The sequence below is a fragment of the Octodon degus genome, unplaced genomic scaffold (genome assembly GCF_000260255.1).
Source record: "Octodon degus isolate 3935 unplaced genomic scaffold, OctDeg1.0 scaffold00031, whole genome shotgun sequence".
In the NCBI taxonomy this organism is placed as follows: domain Eukaryota; kingdom Metazoa; phylum Chordata; class Mammalia; order Rodentia; family Octodontidae; genus Octodon; species Octodon degus.
In genome coordinates this window covers 14,669,587-14,689,551 of record NW_004524607.1, presented here as the reverse complement: position 1 = coordinate 14,689,551, position 19,965 = coordinate 14,669,587, and the positions used below count along the sequence as shown (strand labels likewise).

General features: G+C 36.8%; 1 protein-coding gene across 2 annotated transcripts in view; it reads left to right on the top strand.

Moving 5' to 3' along the window:
- Window positions 1-19,965, top strand: part of Sdk1 (sidekick cell adhesion molecule 1) — a 986,062-nt gene that overhangs the window by 406,109 nt on the left and 559,988 nt on the right. For both annotated transcript variants that reach the window (XM_023713416.1, XM_023713415.1), the window contains exons 3-4: window positions 8,303-8,409; window positions 10,666-10,813. In XM_023713416.1, the coding sequence (XP_023569184.1) occupies window positions 8,303-8,409; window positions 10,666-10,813 (255 nt within the window). The remainder of the gene's footprint in view (window positions 1-8,302; window positions 8,410-10,665; window positions 10,814-19,965) is intronic.

The window sequence follows — 19,965 nt, the reverse complement described above, 5'->3', positions numbered from 1 at the left end:
GCTCTTTGGTTCCACAACTCATGTCCACTTTGTGTGCCCTTGCATTCATGGCTGTATCCACCTCCTCCATAGTAGTGTTAAGTGACAAACCCAAAGCCCCTGGAATGTTTGGTGTTTGGGTCTTTCATTACCACGCAGTCTGTGAGTGTTCCCCATTGTTCAGAATGGCTCCTCGGACTCTTATCAGTTGTTTCAAAGCTCAGCCCTCTAAAGAAGAGCTTCTGTAGCTGTTTGGGCTGCTTAGGAGACTGACTAGACATGACAGCAGTTGGAAGAGACACTGACAATGCTTCTGTTGTGGTGTCCACCAGCAGAAAAAAAAAAAAAATCACAAACTATTTTACATCCACAGAGCATCTAACATTATAAAGAATTAAGTAATCAGAGATAAAGGATTTTAAACTATAAAAAAAATCAATGTCTTTTTACCCAAAGGTTTTCTGACATTTGGTCTCACTGACTTGAAAGAGCATTTAAATCTAGTAATGCTAGATTGACAGACTAGTTTCAGTCATGTGCCCAGCTTTACTAAATTTAAATTTCACCTTTCTGCCCATGACTGGATAGGAAGAAAGAGGAATGAATTAAGAATAAAGGGGCCACAAAAATGTTTATGGGAGGGAAAATCATATCAATGAGAGAGTTTAAGATAAGGAGTTGTAGGAACATTTTAATATGACGTCATAAACTTCAGATTGACTTTTCTAACTTTTAAGATAAAGTTTAAATATAGTTATTGATGATACAGTGTCAGTAAAAACCTTGTGGAAACTTGACTTGTAATTGATGATCGCTGGAAGTGTTATATTCCCTAGATTTATAATACGGAAATAGCCATAACCCATAACTCCAGGCACCTGTTTATCATCCTCATTTTAATACAAAATTTGAAGTAAAATAGAATAAATAATTTTTCCAAATACAGTGTTATTATTATACAGTTTATATCTTACTTTTTTTTTTTTTCTTGGCTCAGGCTGCCTTGGTTCTGGCAGGCATGTGTAGCTGGGGATTGAACTGTGGTCCCCTGCACCTTAGTTTAGGACAACAGGTGTTTAAATAACTGAGCTATCTTGCAAGCCCCTGTATCTTACTGTTTTAAGCTCCTACTAATTCTTTTTCTCTTTCTTTCTTTCTTTCTTTCTTTCTTTCTTTCTTTCTTTCTTTCTTTCTTTCTTTCTTTCTTTTTTTTCCCCCTTTTTGGTACCAGGGATTGAACTTCAGACCTTGTGCTTGCCAGTCAGGTATTTATGCCACTGAGCTATCTCCCTGGCCCTGATTATTTTGTTTTTAAACAATACTCTCCTCATCTTGCCAAATGTTTATGGCCTGTGGTGAGCTGTGTATACCTTCAAAATTGTGTACCTGCCACTTACGAAATTTCAGTCTGGGATTTTTGTTTTGTAATTTTATTTGAAAAAAGCCCAATCAATTCCACTTTTAGTTATTATTTTTTAGATTTCATCTAAGGAATTTATAGAAGTAAAATTAAAAATAATTACTATTTTATTCTAAAATGATATATTTCCAAGAAGGATACAAATAGCTTTATTTCCCTAACCTTTTTTTTTTTTTCACTTTAAGAATAAAAATAGGCTCTGGGACAATATACAAAAATTTACTGTAGAACATGCTAAGTATTTTCAAGCAAAATAGGAAGTTTTTTTTTTTTTTTTTTTCCATTTGTGTATTTGGTACAGGGTCTCACTAGAAAGCTCAGAGGAAATGGTCTTCCTGTTTTTAGCCTCCTCAGTGCCAGGATTACAGGCATTTGCCACCACACCCAGATTCTGTCACTGGCTCAGTGCACCCCAGAGGCAGGGCCGGTGTGGCATGGGGGACTGGGAATCGAATCCTAGTGATTATGCTTGCCAAAGCAGACGCTTAGTCCACTGAACTATCTTGCTGGCAAAAATAAGAATTTTCATCCTAGCATAAAAATTATAGTTGTGACAAGTAGTCTTATCTCAGGTGTCATAAAATGGATATTGGCACTGAGAAAGAAAATACTTACATTTGATTTTAATGGAGATAAAAATTCTTTCTTATGCATTAAATTATGTTTCCTAACTAAATTGGACAAGAACAGAATCAAATTCAGCAGTTAGGTTCAATGTTGACCCAATGGGGAAATTTGATTCAGTTTTTGTCCATTTTAGTTTGCAGCCAGAATCATGTAAAGAATTAAGTTTATGACTCAAGATACTGCTATATAGGTTTTCTCCTTGTTCTGAAGATGTGGTAGTTTGATAAGTATTTATTCATTTATCTGACTGCTCCTAGTAACTCTTCTGAAACCCATAGTATTTGTTGGACTTTTTTTTTTATGTATTTGGTACAGGGTCTACAGGGTCTACAGGATCTTACTACATAGATTGGACTCATAATGATTCTCCTGTTTTTAGCCTCCCAAGCACTGGGATTACAGGCATGCCCCCTACACCCAGTCTCAATCACCATCTCAGTGTGCCCCGGGGGTGGGGCCTACACAGCATGCTGGGGATTGAACCCCAGCTGCTGCACTCTGCCTAAGCAGGCACTTTAGTCTGCTGAGCTATCTAGCCAGCCCTTGTTACACATTTTCTAATATGGTAGCAGTTCACATTCAGGAAAATTCCTTATAAAAGGTTAAATTGTCACAGTTTCTAGGGAGTCATTATCAACTAATGACTCTTAGTGTTTTGCCAGGATGCCATGCTTTTAAAACAAGAAATTGGTGAGTCATTGCTTAACTTTTTCTGTTACTATGTTGGGTACCTAGTAACCTTAAAGTATTCTTACCCACTCTAATTAACTGTAATTATTTTGACTATGTCCTGTGGTATAGAATTTAGAAGGTATCTTCAACTCCAAAAGTGTTCTCTTTTTTGTGTGGATAGTGGACATCACAAGAGAGAGTGGAAATGGGGCAGAAAAAGATTCATCTGACTTGCAATCTAGGGTTTGGCTGAACATTGGTACCACTCTTGTGCCTATGCCCAGCTAGCACAGAACACTGTCACTGCTCCCCTGGTCTAGGTTTTGCTTTGTCCTGACCACCTTTGTATCCCACTGCCACCCTGTCCTCCCAAGTACAGCTGTGAGATTAGTCATTGAGCCCTATTTCTGTGCATCACCTGGTGTGCCAAATTGGCCATGCTGAGTCTCAACCTGTGCCCGGTAAATGATCTGGACATACCTATATGTAGTCTTTTTGTCTTTGAATGTAAGATATGCTCTATCTTCATTGAGACTTCTGTGTTGAAGAATCTCTAGTATGAGCAAGTAGTTTACATCCTGGGCAGATCACAAATGTGAAATTTCTACCACTAGGGTCATCAAGCAATTATTCATGAACTAGAATAGACCCACGACTGCTTTGTAGAAAATTTGGATGGCCTATTCAGAGTGGGATTTGTAACTTTACTTTGCAGTCATGAACATTTAAATGTTGGCTTTATTGGGGGTTTTATTTGATTTCCTTTAATATGGTATTTTTTATTTTGAACTGACCCTGGAAAATATTCTAATAATCTAGCAATATTCTGTCTTGATACAGCAAAAACAAATGTTTCCTGCTGTGTTGATTGGAAAGAGGAGCAAGCGTTTCCTATATCTAGTGGCATATGGTGCTAAGATTTTATCATACTATCTTATAAAGAGCTAGGAAACTTCCTCTGCTTAAAAATGTGTGTTTATAAGCAATATACTTACAATGAATATTTCCATCTGTTAGGTGAACATAATTTGTGTAGGAATTCCAATAATAGGTAGAGGACTTTGCAACTCTTTGTAGGATATTTTCCCTAGTGAAACATTAGACTAAAGAGATGGTAGAAAACAGCATATGCCTATTATTCAATTTTGAATCTTGTTTGTCCCTGTTGTCTGAAAGCAGTACTATTTTTGTGCATTAGTTCATAGGATTATTATAGAAGTTCATAAGAATTTAAGATCTATTTGGGATACTAAGGAGAAAAATAGAGTGAAAATTATGTAAATATGATTATGCTCCCGTGAAAAAATATTGTGTTTGTAGCTTTACAAATCCATACTGCAATGACTGGTTCTATTTCTTTTTTGTAAAATTTTGTTCATTTTGTTTTAATCTAATCTCAACATTCCTCTTTATTATAATCTCGGCATATAGCAATCAAAGCTGCTGCTCACCTTCCCATTACTGATTTGTAATTTCATGAAGTGACACTGACTCTGTGTTCAGTTTGATATTATTCTGGTTGTCTTCATTAATTAATTTTTGGATGAAATGTTCTTCACAATAGAAGAAAAAAATTTAAGATAAAAATTCAAAAAAATTTTCTCATAAAAACTTTTATGAATCCTCTCAGGATCTCAAGACAGGTTATCAGAGGGAAAACATACTTTGATTAATATTTGCTTAATGTTGAATTGTATGAATTGACCAATCTAAATTTTTATTCACTTAAAAATCATTCTTATCAGTCCCTTTTTTGGGATGACTAATTGGACATACTTAAATTGAAAGATGGACAATTGGTTGAATATAAATGACTCAGGGTATGCTTGGGAGCTATAGAAATAAATTATGCTGTACATTTTGTCTTATTACCTGATTTTTAAATGAGCTTTCATTGATTGGTTTTGGAAAAAGACACTTTTAAAAATTTGTGGACACCTATTAATTGCACATCATTTTCGTATGAAATGGTGTTTTCTGTTTTTCAGGAAAAAAAATATTATGTAAGTGGGTTCGAGCTCTCTTTTCTTTCTCATAATAAACACCTTCCCATATGTGAAGTACACAAAGCTCAAGTCTTAGTCTTTGTTTTTTGCATTCATAGGTGAGTTAATTTCTTCATTCACAATGCATATCCATTCACTTTTTAAGAATTTCGCTAGTATTAAAGGTGAAACTCAGATTCTTCCAAACAAACCCTGTGCCACAGAGCTGCATCCCAGTTCATAATTTTTTATTTAAAAAAGTGACATGATTAACATACAAAAGGCTGTACATGATTAGTGTACACAACTTAATGAATTGGGAGATAAGTATACACCCATGAAACTGTTATCACAGTTCAGAGTATGAAGCCTCTGCATCACCTCCAAATATTTCTTCCTATCCTCTTTTTTTGTTACTACTATTTTCTTGTGATGACAACATGTACATCCTAACAAATTTTAAAATATAAAATTCTGTATTTTTGTATCCTTTTAAAAATTTAAATATTTTTATTAGTGTGTTTTTATAAGATATAATGTCTGTATTCCCCTTGGAGTACTGGTACATGCACATAACACTTCTTAATTATTTTTCATCCTTTTTTGTCCTCTCCATCTGTTAGTCTCTTGTCAGCAGTTATCCCTTCCTATTATCTTTTAGTTTGCTCTTTATTTGTATTTTTGATTTCTCATCTAAGAGAAACCATGAAATAATTGAGCTTATGTGTCTGGTTTATTTCACTTAACATTATGGTCTCAAGGTGCATCCATTTGTCTACAAATAACTCAAGATTATTCTCTATGGCAGCATAGTACTCTGTTATGTATAAATAGCAATAATTTCTTTACCTGTTTGTCTGTTGATGGACATATAAGCCACTACCAAGATTTAGCTATTATGACTATTGTCAACTATAGGTACTATGCTGTACAATAGACATCTAGGCCTTTTTAACTTATGAGGTAGACATTTTATTTCTTCATTTCCTCTCTCACCAGACCCTGACAGCTAAAATCTGCTAAGTAAAATCAGCCATAGGGCAAAAGGAAAATAGTATATGATAATAACTTACAAAAGTTAAAATAGTTTAACCACAGAAGCAGATTGTCCTGAAGTTTCATCCATATTGTTGAAAATGTTATTATTTTCTTTTTTAAGACTATGCGATATTACCTCATGTGTACAGAAGATAATCAGAAATACTATTTTTGGGGGCTGGGGAGATGGCTCAGTGGAATAAGCGCTTCCCCGGCAAGCACAAGGGCCTGAGTTCAATCCCTGGTTCCACAAAAAAAAAAAAAAAAAAAAAAAAAAAGAAAGAAATACTATTTTTAAATATAAAGATTATCACAGTAAAATATGTATTGCCATTAATTCCTCTCAAAAAAAATTTTGAGCACACTTATTCCATTGTTCTCGCCACTTTCTAAAGTAGTTCTGAAAGTCCTCTTTTGTTAGGCTCTTTCGGAGGTATGAGAACAAGTCAATGAATGCTCCTGCTAAGTGCCATCCAACTGAAAGCCAGGGATATTAAAAGGTGACAGTGCATCCTCATCCACATTGTTCACCAAATCTAGTACCATATAACTTCTAGCTGTTCTCCAAAGGCAAAATAATTGTGAATGGCAACCGTTTTGAATGGTTATTCTGGACCTGGGGATAGCCACACTCACCTCTGAAAACACCCCAACAACAATAAAAACAAAGCTTGTAAATGGACTTACAGAACTACCTGAGAAAGTAGCCAGAGTGATTGGCTAAGTGCATCTACAACAAGGGAAGCATTTTGAAGAGGATTAATGTCAGTATGTCTGTTACTATAATGTTTGAAAATTTAAATATTCAACTTCTCTTTCTTTTTCTTTTTAATTTTTAAAAAATCTTTTCTATTTATTTATGTATTTGGTACAGGGTCTTGCTCTGCAGCTCAGACTCATAGTGACCATCCTGTTTCAGCCTCCCCAGTGCTAGGATTACAGTCATGTACCATCATGCCTGGTTCCGGTGGCAGACACAGCTTGTCCAGGGTTCAGGGTCGTTCAAGGCATGTGGTACCAGGGATCAAATGGGGTCTTTGCACTTGCCAGGCAGGCACATAGACTACTGAGCTATCTGCCCTCACTTTTTATTTCCAGTGACACTTCCTATGTTTCCCTATGTCTTTAAAACTGCTCATCTGTCGATAGGTGCTTATATTGTTTCTGTGTTTTGGTGATTATAACACTACTATGAACATGGAAAATTAGATATTTTTTCAGGAACTTGATTTCATTTCTTTTGGATATTACCCAGAATGTGGGTTTCTTGGTCACATATGTGTTAGTTGTATCTCATAGTTTTTGAGGCCCTCCCACCCCCGTATTCTGTAGTGTCTACATCCAGTGTACATTCCCACAGTGTGCCAGGGTTTTTATTTTTTCATACCTTTGCCATCATCTGTGTGTCTGTGGATGTACAAATTTGATAGCTCATTATGATTTTTGCTTTCATTTCTAACCTCCCTTCTTTGATTTGTTTGTGAGCATTGTCTGGCAACCAATTAATGTCACATCTCAGGTAGTGAAGCAATTATAGGGCCAGAAGCTTGCTGCTTTCTGCAACTGGCCATGTCCTTACTTGTTTGGTAAGGTAGCACAAGTAAGCTTACATATTCTTACTTGTTTGTGATTTTAAAACATTCTAAATTACACTAGCAGCAAACCTAAAGGAGGCTTTTTATAGAAACCATATCTTTTAATTATGTCTAAATGTACTAAAGTTTTGGAAGGCCATACAGTTGTAAGATAATTTCTTATATCTACTGAAGTGGAAATTACACTTGAAATGGCTATTTTTGACATCTTGAAGTATTAAGTCAGGCAGGCTAAGTAGCATATACCTGTAAGCCCATCACTTAGGAGGCTGAGGCAGGAAGACTACTATTGAATTTAGGCCCAGGTTAGGCTACTGAACCAAGTTCAAAGCCAGCCTGCACAACATAGACACTGTCTCAAAAAAAAAAAGAAAATTAAGTGAATGTCAGCCCACATGGAGAAGTAAGAAAAGGTGTGTTAGTTACTTGGCAGAAGTTCACACCGAGATGGATAAAGAAGTGATTCTTGGGATGGATATACCGCATCCTGAAGGTGATATCTGAACTTTCACACAGAATAAAGCAACGTATTTTGTTAAGGTTATCCCCAACTCCAGAAGTCATTTCTAGAAATTTTGAGGTTTTTCAGGGAGTTAAAGGAAATAATTTTTGATCGTCAGGTAGCTGTATTTTTTTTTCTTTTTATGGTGGCTGTAATTTAAATGGATTTATCTTTTATTATTTACATCTTGCATGCAGCATACCATAAATAATATCTACCTTGCACGTGATACTGTGCTAAGCACCAGGATTGAATAGCAAATGAAACAGAGGTGGGTCCCAGCTTCACGTGCTATTCACAGCCTACTTAGGAGCAGATATTGATGCAGTAATCTCAGAAACAAACCACAATTGATACTGCTTTTGACAGGGAAAGATGGTGTAGTTCTTGGAGTATGTAAATAGCGTACATTGAGCACCTATTATATGAGATATAGGCACCATTCTATATGTGACTATTAACACTTCTTTTTGGTATTTGGCAGGTACATTATTTCATCCTTACAGAAGCATGATGCTGGATTTTACCGCTGTGTGGTGCGAAACAGAATGGGAGCACTGTTGCAAAGAAAATCAGAAGTTCAAGTTGCATGTATGTGTGCAGTCTACAGACCTTCTTCATTGACAAACATGACAAAGCAATTGTGGGGAACAGTTCATAATCACGTTCAACCATTGTAGGGACTGATAAGCTATATAAAAATAAAATGATTACTAAAGCTGATGAGAGATGAATAAACAGCCATGTGGCTGATTGGGGAAGGGCTGTGGAGGTAGATTCTGCTTTTTCCATCAGAAAAGAGGAAGGGTCCTAGCATGACCCTGGAGGAGATGAATGGAAGTATCAGGTGATTTCTATACTCTGAATCAGTTAGTCTTCTCTTAGATTGTGTTATATTGGGATTCAAAATGTTTATACATTTAGAAAAGTTGAGTCCAATTAGGTCAAATTACATGAAGTCATAAGTAGTTCTTTCCAATGATAATGTGTTTAGAAATCTTTTTGCTTGACTATGAAAAGTACATGGAAAGTTGATGTAGCAGTTGTTATAAATTTATAGCAGATCTTTTATTTATTTCTCTCCATTTTAGAGAATGAAACTTTTAAAAGTAATTGGAAGAGTTATAAAACTTTAGAGAGCTTGAATTTTAATGTCATCTTCAGGAGAAAGAGGTCAGGGAATTTGGCTTCTACCTATTGTCTTTTTTTTTTTTAACTGAAAGCTATGAAGAATAGAATCTATCTGAAATGAACTGTCTGCTTTATTGTGTTTCAATATACTACTGAATGTCTCTCTGCTTAAAAGTAAGCAGCGTTCTGAGATATTATGACTTTAGGGAACACTGTCTGGCCTCTTTGTTGGCTGTGCTATTTGGTGATGGTATTTCCTCACTTATTATTTTGACTTCAGTTAAAGCCTGCAGCTTTGTGTTAATATATAAAATAAAACAGTACCTAGTTATGTTACAGTTCTACCATAAGCTTTAATGACTGTGTGAGGCACTGATACTATCACGCTTAATTATGTTTTAGGTCACTAGGAAGGCATAAATTTTTCTGAATTGTAATGATGAAGTCACTCAGCTAATTCGGAACTTCTATTCAATAGGGTAATTGAAAACATAATAAATAGAGTGGCAATCAATACCCAGACCACATTGGAGGAAGTTAAGTGCCTGGAATTTAATATACCAAATTCTATTTTATAAATTTGAGCTTGGACTTCTCTTTGTTTAATTATGTATATGTTCGATTTTACCCTTCATCTCTGTTACTTACATTTTCTCTTAACTTCCTTTTCTTTATCCCTTTGATAACACATTTTACTTTACATCAAAGTAACCATGCATATTTTCTTAATTTGTTTTCTCTCTTCCCTCGAATATTACACACTATCATGCAAACAATAAGTTTTGAATGGAAAGACTATTATCTATAGTCTTTTATGGAATATTTCAAACTTAAATACATTTTTAAAATAGTGTTTCCTATATAGTAAGTCCCAGACTTATGATTGAGTTCCATCTTGGGAGAACTTTATAAGTCGGATTCGTTTGTAATCCAGCAAAGTGAGTCTTAAACACTACACTATGAATCTTACATAGTATATCCATGGAAATTCACAATTTGAATGTGTGTAATTTGAGGACTTACTGTATCTTTGTATACACATTTATCTGTATCTGACCATAATATGAAAACTTTTTAAAAGCATTTCAAGCTATCAGTTTAAAAGTCCTGTTTATATTTATACAAAAATGGCTATTTTTCTGTGACCTTATTTTTCTAACATTTTTAAGTGAGGGAACAATGACTGGCTGTCCCAAATTATGTCAGCAGTGCAAGGGTGGATGAGAACTGACTATAAACTATATAGTGGTTAGAAAATACTGCTCCCAAAAGACCTGTTAGGAAGGCATTCGCCACAGAAGTGAAGATGAGGAGAAACCCGGCAGAGCGAAAGCCTGAGCTGAGGAGATACTTGAAGCATTTTATTACTGCATCTGTGAAAACTGCTTCCTGTAGGAAGAGGATTCCTTTTAGCAGTTTATTTCAGTACACAGTCAGATGCAATTGTTCCATTGTTTTTACAGTAAGACAAAGGCTCTGAGGCTCTGCTAATTAATGCGCTTCTTGGCCACTCTTGAGGTGGAGGAATCTGCCTGTGCTTCACCCCCAGCCTGGTCAGCACCCCTCAGCACTGTCATTTAGCCTTGATTGTCTTCTTGTTAACATATAGCATCACTGCTGACTTCACTGTGAAATACAATTATTTCCACTTCTGAGCCCCACTCCCTGCAACAAGAGTGCTTTGTATAACCTAAACAGTCTCATTTTTCTCTGCAGATATGGGAAATTTCATGGACACAGACCAAAGGAAAATGGTTTCTCAAGGACATGCAGCAGTTCTCAACTTGCTGCCCATCAGCAGCTACCCTAGACCTCAAGTGACTTGGTTTAGAGAAGGGCACAAGATCATTCCAAGCAACAGAATGTAAGTTGCTCGAAACATTAAAGTCTCAGATGCAATTAATTACACTTGCTCATACCATTTGCGTAGTATGTGAACCAATTAAAGTGAGCAGTGATTTTAAAAGAACAACCTAGTCTGGTAGCCTTACCTCGGTCCTTAATAAAAACCTATTTGGGGACTGGCTTTATTGTTTTTAAGCAGCTTAAACAAGTGACCATGTAATGTTATTCTCCAGCATGCTTCATATCCAGGACCTAAAGCACCCTTACTTGCAGTTCATTCTTTTCTGCCTTTGAATGTACTTTTTAAGATGTCATTGTCGTCCCTGAATTGTGTTTAGCTTCAAGTACTGATTTAACAAGGGCTGATATTTACTTATACAGCTGTGGATCCCTCCCCCCTTTTATTGAGCCACGCTTGATAGTACTTTCTCTGACGATAAAACAGTAATTACTGTTTATTCCTCTTTATCCTTTTATCCTACCATGACAGTTTTATTTCCCTTCGTCTAATTAGTGGCTTGTCCATCTATTGCGGAATAGTCGCTTTGTGATTAGTTAAGCATTATTTCAAGGTGTTCTTGCCTATTACACATAAAGATATTTATCTAATGCCAGACAGGTTTTCTTTATTTGAATCTTTTATGATTAAAATGAACACTTGGTATATATTGCTTGATTAGGCATTCTGTAATCATATTTAAAAACACTTCCAAATATAAAAATTTCAGTGTTAAAAATTTCCCAAATAATCATGAAATATTGAAGGCTTAGGATAAAAGTCAAATATTTATACTGTCAAGTAGTTGTGTTCAGATAAAAATTCATGACAGGAAGAGGCTCATGTGTTACTTCTTTTTGTTTTATTTGACAAAAATGGTATGTGTAAGCCAACTTTCTGGGTAGGTTTCAAATGAAATTATAAAAGTGGCTGAGATTTACACCTGCCTTGTCAATATTTTCCTTTCATTTTATTAAATGTTATTTAGATATCAGCCTTTACATTGACTAATAGATATCTACATTGTCATAATAGATATCTCTTGAGTTTTGGTCGAACAAAAATGAAGAATAAATGTGTCTTTCCCTCAGGAGGCTACTAGACTGAACAAAACGTAGCTGTGATAGATTTCTATGTAAGTGTTCAACAAAGTTCCAGGGTGAGCACAGAATGGCAGGTGAAGATAGAATAAGTGTTGGGGGAGAACTTGTACCAGAAATGGAGAGGTATTATTGCTTATGTCTAGCTGTTCCCTCACAGTTTCATGCACTCATAGGTGGGGCTTTTGAAAGAAACTGTATCATGGGTGTATGATAATGGGTTAGTCCACTGATTGGTTTGGCATAATTCTGGGTGTAGGTAATAGTTTTACTAAAGAGAGAAAACCTACCCTAGGTATGGGTGGCATCAGCCAATAGGCTTAGATCCTAGATGGAATAGAAAGGGAAAGAAGGAAGGCTTGCAGTATTCTGTTTTCCTTGCCATGGACTGTTTCTCTGCTGCTATACCACCTTGCCTTGGAACCAGATGACTATGGATTGAAACCCCTACAAACTGTGAACTAAAGTAAACCACTCCTCTTATAACTTGTATGTTTAAGGTATTTTGCCTTAGTAAAAAGGAAGTTACTAACACAGGGGTATATTGAATTAGGCTTTATCTCAAGCTTTTAGAGCTCTTAGTTAATATCAATGTTAGCAAACAATAGTGGAATGATTATTTCAACTTTGTAGCAAGTATGAGTTAATTCATTTGTTAACCTTATAATCTAGCTATGATCATGAAATATTTATTCATATATTAATATGTACTTAATGCAATAAATTTTAATTTCATAAGTGTTTTTAAAATTCAAAATTTATGTTAAAGACTATTTTATTTCTAAAGTGCTATAATAATTTAATGATGCTATTAGAGCTTTAACTTAGCATATAATAAAAAAAGGTTGTTTATAATTGCGTGACTGTTGATAAGTCTCCAATCCCAGTGAAATAGTGTGATGGTCTTCCTTTTTTAAGAGATTAAATGAAGCTCATTATGGATATTTATACTCCTGCAAGGCCCTTTAGTTTTATATTTTCCACCTCATCATCACGTCACATTTATTAAGTACCTTCTGTGCAAGAAATCATAAATCATTATGGTCATGTGTTTCTCCACAAGTTTTTATGTCATTCAAAGATACAATGCTTTCCACTTTAAAAAAAAAATCTGCTTTTAAAAAAAAATTGAACCCAGGGCTTCACATGTGCTAGACAAGTGCTCTACCACTGAAGTACATCCTAGCCCTTTTTATTTTGAGACAAGCTCTCACACATTTATCCAGGATGGCAACAAACTTGTGATTTTCCTGCTCCATCCTCCCAAAGTAGCTGAGATTAAAGTGTGTGCTACTGTATCTGGCAAGATTTGCTTTCAACTGAAGATAGGCACATTGACATTATTCACGCCCCTGTGGTTGGCTGGCAAAAGTCAGATGGTTTTTATCACTTCTATACTACCAGAATTGTCTTTTTAAATCTGAAACATTTCATTCAAAGTGGATCCATTACACAACTGAAACACAGTTGCCTGCAGCTGCTTTTAGCTTCCCTATGCTCCAACAGTTCTCTAAGATAGCAGCAGGACTGTTCTTTGTCCTGGGTGAAGAACTACATCTTCTTTCCGCTTCACTTTTTAACATTATTTCATGACCTTTAAAAGCTAAACCTTAGCCCCATAGATGATTGTTTTTTTTTTCTAGAGAAATAGGAAGCCTGATGCTTTGCAATTTGAAAAGTTAATTACATAACCTTTTTTAAAATTTTTTTTTGCTTTCACATATATGTTTATTTGGTATTATTGATGAGGTACCCATGTAAAGTCTTGCATGGGAGAATACTACTTGATTGCTAAGGAGCAAGACAGCACACAGTCACCTTATCACAGTCATAATAGTTTACACACACAGCACAGTGCTGAAGCATCAGGTTCTAATTCCACATCTCTTTCCCACACCTTTGTGGCAGCAGATGTCTGCACCAGGATCTCAGAGTCAAGCACTGCCATTTCAAGCACACCTGCTGCTCCTGGGTGGCAGTCAGTAAAATGGTACAAAAGCACATGGACATCAACAAGGCATTCACACTACACAGACATCTTATGCCTTCCTGACAAGAAGTTAAGGAGCAGAGGTGGAGCTCTAGGCTGGGAAATCGACAGCATGCTGCATGGGTGCCAGATGAGGGGAGATAGAGAACACTGGTGTGCAGTCTCCTCTGCATTGAATGCCTCTCAGTGTTCCCTGGAGGATGGGTGGGAAAGATGAGGACACAAGTCTCAGGACTCCTCTTCCAACAGTGACTTCTGGTCTTCATAAACAGCTCAGCTCCCCAATGGTGACAACATGGAACTGTCTGAATCCCTACAGGTCTCTGTCTGGTCAGGATGTGCACCTTAGTTCTCTTCCAACCACTGCCCGAGCAGCCTCTGGAACAGTTGCTGCTGCTGCACCCCACCTGGCTGGAGGCCAGGCCGATTGATGCCCAGGCTGAGGGTCAAGCCACTGAGACCTTGCACGAGGGTTTCCCAGGAGGAGGGATTGAAGGTCCCATTCCCATCCCCAGTGACCTCAGAAATATTTGGCATGAGGGCCTGACAATATCTACATTGACATCTGAATTGATCCTGAGCTCTACCGCCTGGAAAAGAGACCCTGGTTTTCCTTTTGAGTGGGTAAGGTACCATGTGATAATGGTGCCTGTGTCTCAAGTGCCCAGGAAGGCTTTCTTCCTCTGAGGGAACCCCAACCTTTCTCAATGCTGCTCTGGCAGAGTCTTCTCTTCCCTGTACTGCTGCTTGAACAGTGCCTCTTGCGGAAGCACAGGGGGGTTGAAGCCAGGACTGATGCTCAGGTCACTGAGGCCCAGCATTAGCTGTCCTGTGGATGAAGGCCAAGGGACTACTGTCCCCTGCTGGGAGCTTTCTACAGCAGCCATCTGGGAAGATCCATAACACAGTCCTGGATTCCATTTCTGGAGTAGATCCATGGAGGTCTTGTTTGAGCCAGAAGCTCTGCCAGGTCCTGCGGTCTAGATGGGAAGTTGAAGCTGGAGGTTTTCAGATAACTAGACTGGAGGTAGGAAAGTGCAGGGCCAGAAGATTTCAGACGGTGGTGTAATCACTTTTTTGCCTTCTTTCATCATTTATGGTTCCTGGAAGGGGAATCCAAGATGGAACAGCCAGCATTCTGATCAGGGGTCCAAGTCCTCATGGAGGAGGGTAGAGCTTCTACAATGCCCCGGAAAAAGGAGTCTGAGTCCCAGCCATACAGAAATGGATGAGTCATTGTTGTCTGGTCTTTCTCACACAGGTGTTCTGTAATTTTGGTGCTTCCATGTATAACCGCTGTTCCCTAAGTTCAGATGAGGTAAATGAAGATCAGAGGGATTCTGCTACTTAATGTCACACAGCTATTTTCCGTTTACCACTCACTCAGGTGCCTGTTCACTATCCTCTGCAGGTCTTGCTGTCCACTTGCAGGCATGCTGCCTCCTTTCCTCCTACATAGCCTATTAATAACCCTAACATCCATTATTTTTTTTGATTTTTTTTTATTTATTGAGAAAGAAATAGCAAAGAGACAGTTTCAAAACAGGTTAGTAGGACAGTTACAATAATCAGTACATTGCATATTGTTGTCTTCATAGTAGCTATTCATAGTATAAGGTGCAGACACGATATCCAGTCCAAACACTATTAGTATAAATCTTTCTTCTCATTGAATTAAGAGAAAGTCGCTGTATATCTATCCTATTTTGTATATACAGATACAAAATGGTCCTTCATTTGTGTCTCCTTTTATGTTTAGTTTTGTCAGAGAAGGGTATTCCATTTCTATTTAAATATTGTAGGTGTGTGAATTCAGCAAAATAATCCAATATAGTCCAGTAGTCCATAATAGTAATGGATTATCTGTAGGGCTGGCAATGTCGGAAATTGTTGACTTGAGCCTTTTACAGCTCAGCATATTAATATGGCATTACTTTTTATGCCTCGTTTTTATACTTTTCTGCTGGACGGTTAAGACCAAGATAAAGCAAGACCTATATAACAAGAAATGTAACTTTTGTATCTGACAAGGTCAGTCAAAACCCCTCAGGATTTATCCTGAAGCCCTGTACCACAGTTTGTAGATTCTTTGTCAGTGTCAGCCATGTGGATGAGTCACAGCCATTACTTGACCAATTTACTCTCTGTGAAAGCCTGAGAGAATGTTTTCTCTCTAGGTGACTCTCCTTAGGCACATTATACATTATCAGTCACTTTCCTCTGTGGCCCCATAATCTCCTTGATCAGTAAATTTGGGACACCACTAAGTTACAGGATGTTACAGTACAGGTTCTCTTATGTCCTGAGTCCTCATTGACCTTGAATGGCTAGGGCTAAAATGTTGACCATCCTTGTAGCCCTTCTTTTTCAACATACATTATTTATTGAGTACCTATTTCTAAATCTCACCATTACCCACTGAAGTATGTATAATTACCTCCACTGACAGCTATCAAAACTGAATATTAGAGATGCTAACTCACCAAAGGATATGCAGCTGATAAATGGTGTAACCAGAATTCATACCTGTGTCTACTTGACTAAATCTCTCATGCTCTTCTGTGTCAGGTTAATTCTTCTTTTCACTTTATTTTCTCAATGTTATTTGTGCTTTTCATCATTATTTCTTATATCCCTTTCGTCTTTTTTCATCCTTTATTTAGAAGACAGCTTTCAATTTGAAATAATATAGGTTAACCTGGGTTTATATAAAGGTAGTGAGAAGTGTCAGTTATTGATATATTTTGAAAGTAGAATCAATATTTTCTTTTGGGTTGGATGTAGGCCAGGAGAGACAGAGAAGCCTTGTATGACTTAAGATTTTGGGCCTGATAAATTGATAGCATAGATTGCCATTTCCTGAAATAGACAATATTGGGAAAGCCAGTATGTGTGTGTGTGTGTGTGTGTGTGTGTGTATATATATATATATATATATATATATATAGTTTTAGTAGTCATTTCTGTATTCTCTTTTAAGGGAGATTAAGATTGAGATGCCTATTACATAGTCAGGAGGAGCCAATTATTACATAGTTAGCTTCAGGTTAAGCTTAATATATTACAGATATACAATAGGTTCTTTTGAACCTATAAAATATATGTGCCAGTATGGCATGTCCAGAGAGGTCCAGTTGGGCCAACTTTGGATATTTTTTACATAAAGAAAACTTATTTGAGTATGTAAAGTATTTCAGAAACTGAATCAATAGCAGAGGAATCAACAATAAGTCAAGATTCTTCCTATCCAGGTACAATTTTTTTTTTCAGTACCAGGGATCGAACTCATGATCTTATGCTCACCAGGCAGGTGCTTATGCCACTAAGCTATGTTCCTGGTGAAGATGTTTCCTAGCCTGGGGAGAAGGAACTAAAATATCCATTGTGATCATCCTCCAAAAATACGAAAGTCTTAATTCCTGGACCTTGGGGGCAAGTTAGCTTATGTGGAAGGGGGAATTAAAACTGCATAAGCAATAAGAAATTAATAAAAGAAGGCGAAACAAAAGCTGTCTTCTAACGAGTATACTTAGAAATGCTAGAAGCTCTTTCAGTATCTTGTCCAAGGGCTCTAACCCTCAGTTAAATTCCAGGGCCTATTACCTCTACATTCCACGGGTCAAAGGTCTTTCTTTCCCTAAATTCATCTGATTCCCATATTTCACATAAAAAGGCTAAGCATCCCTTCTGCAATAATGTATTAGAGGTAATTGACTAGAATCCCCTGGACCACCTTAGTAGTAATTTTTAGGGTGCTTGAGGCCCTCAGACACTATTTTCTTAAGTTTTGTTCAAAACTCTGAGATAGGAAAAAAAACTTTATTCAGTATTCTGTAATTCTCTTGAGTTAATTGTTTCAATCTGTAAGCTCTGGTACTCAAAACATTTTCTAACCACTGCCACCACCACTCCCACCTGCACCTCTACCTGATATTTCTTTGATAATTCTGTCTGGCCTGGGCATGTGATTAGCAGTTATGAAGTCATGGAATGGCTGAAATAATGAGTGGATATGAAGAAAAGACAGATAATACCTTCAAACTTCCTCAGCAGACAGGAGGAAGAATGCAGGAATAACAAAGCTCAAGGAAAAAAAAAAGGTTTTTAAGGCAAAAAAATATCTTGGAAGGGTAAATGATGTTTTCAAAGAACTGAGAATAAGTTATACTCTAGATTTTGAATAGGTAATTATGGGTTTTATTTATCTGAGAAGAAGGAAAAAATGCATGTTTATTTCTCTGATTTACTGAATCAGAACAGTTAATTTGCCATCTTTGCATATCAAGGATGACTATAGCTTTGTCTTATAAATATGGTCTAATTTGAAAATAAATTCTTGTGTGTTATTTTGGCTTATATATATTTTCTTTTTTCCTTGTTATTTCTCAAAGTATGAAATGAGATCTTGATGCCACGCAGTGTTTCTCTTACCTCCAGGAGGTAATTTATGTCAGCAGTTATCAGATTAGGACACAAAAGCTTGGTCTGTACAATGCCATTCTTTTGCTTAATTGCAGGTTTTTGTGCTCAAATTGTATCCTGTAGTCTACCTGACAGGAATGTGTAAGCACAAGTGTTCTTTCATGGGTTTTCCCGGAAATGCAAAGTTTATAGATGAAATATTTCAAACCTCCAGTCAGTTTTGCGATAGACTGCTTGCCAGTAATGATCTGGCCTGTGAAGTATGGGCAGTAAACAGCATCCCAGGTGACTTCAGTGCAGTCTGACTCATAATTGTTCATGCTTAAATACTTGAACATCCATTAACTTATTACCATTTCATTTCAATTGCTCCAAGAAAGATTTGTTTAAATTAGCACTTGTGCTGGGAGTCACAACTTAATGGTTGAGTGAAGTAGATCTGGTTGTAATAATATTTTTATAGTTAACTGAGCTTTCAAAATAATGTGGTTTTAAAATTTTTATATTATATTTTATGGGCATTTTGTGAATGTTTGTAGAATATATCTATGCATGTGAACTGAACCGTAGTGAAAAGACTGGGAGATATGGGTTCCAGGACTTATTTCACTGTAACTGCAGCCATGGACAGTCACGGCTTTTTCCCATGTTCTCATGTCAAAAACAAGGAAGGTATTTTGAATACTTCTGAGATTCTTTCTAGTAAACACTAAGGATGCTGTTTTGGAGGTGGGTGTCCAAGGCTCGTTCTCATTGTACCACTTTTCTTCCTCCATTTCTTTCATAGGTATTTACTGAACACTTATTTAGTAATGCCAGGTATTGTTCTGGTTGCTAAGCACAGAAAGGAAAGCGAAGCATCAAATGTGCTGCCTGCTCTGAGGTCATCTTCTAATGTGCAAACAGTTAATAGTAAACAAGATACTTTCATATGAAACACTAGCTATGAGCACATGATCAGGGTAGGACAACTGAGAGTATTACACTGGGGTGGGGGGATTCCTTTAAATTAAGTGTTCTGCTCAGCCTCTCTACGGAGGTGACATATAAAAAACATTTTATTGAATTATAATTTATATACAACAAAATAGATTTCAAGCACAGATAATACATTTTAACAAGAGAAATAACCACCACCTCAGTAGAGAGAGTTCCCTCTTGCCCCTTCCTCCATCTTGCCCTCCCACCAACCTAACTTCTCTTAAAATAAGTTAGTGTTTATTACTGTTGAAAACTTTCATAGAAATGGTATCATTGAATGGGAAATCTTTTGTGTCTGGCTTCATTCATTAAACATGACTTCTGTGATGTTCTCCATATGATATTTTATAATAACAATAATTAACAATTTTTGAGTACCAAGCACTCTTTTAAGTGTTTTATATATAATGACTCATTTAATACAGTATCCCACTGAGTCATTACTGTTATTATCCTTGCTTTACTAGTGAGAAGAAAGGCAAAGAGAGGTCAATAGTAGGGCTGTGTGAACACTGTTGGGTACCTGAGTCCATACTTTCCTGTCCGTGCTACCGGCTTCTCAGCTGAGATGCAGCCAGCTATGCACAGACTAGAGGATAAATGTTCAAGGCAGAGGGGCAAATGCCAACAAGCATAGGAAAGAGCTTGTAAGTAAAAGGGCTCTGGTGCATTCAGATGGA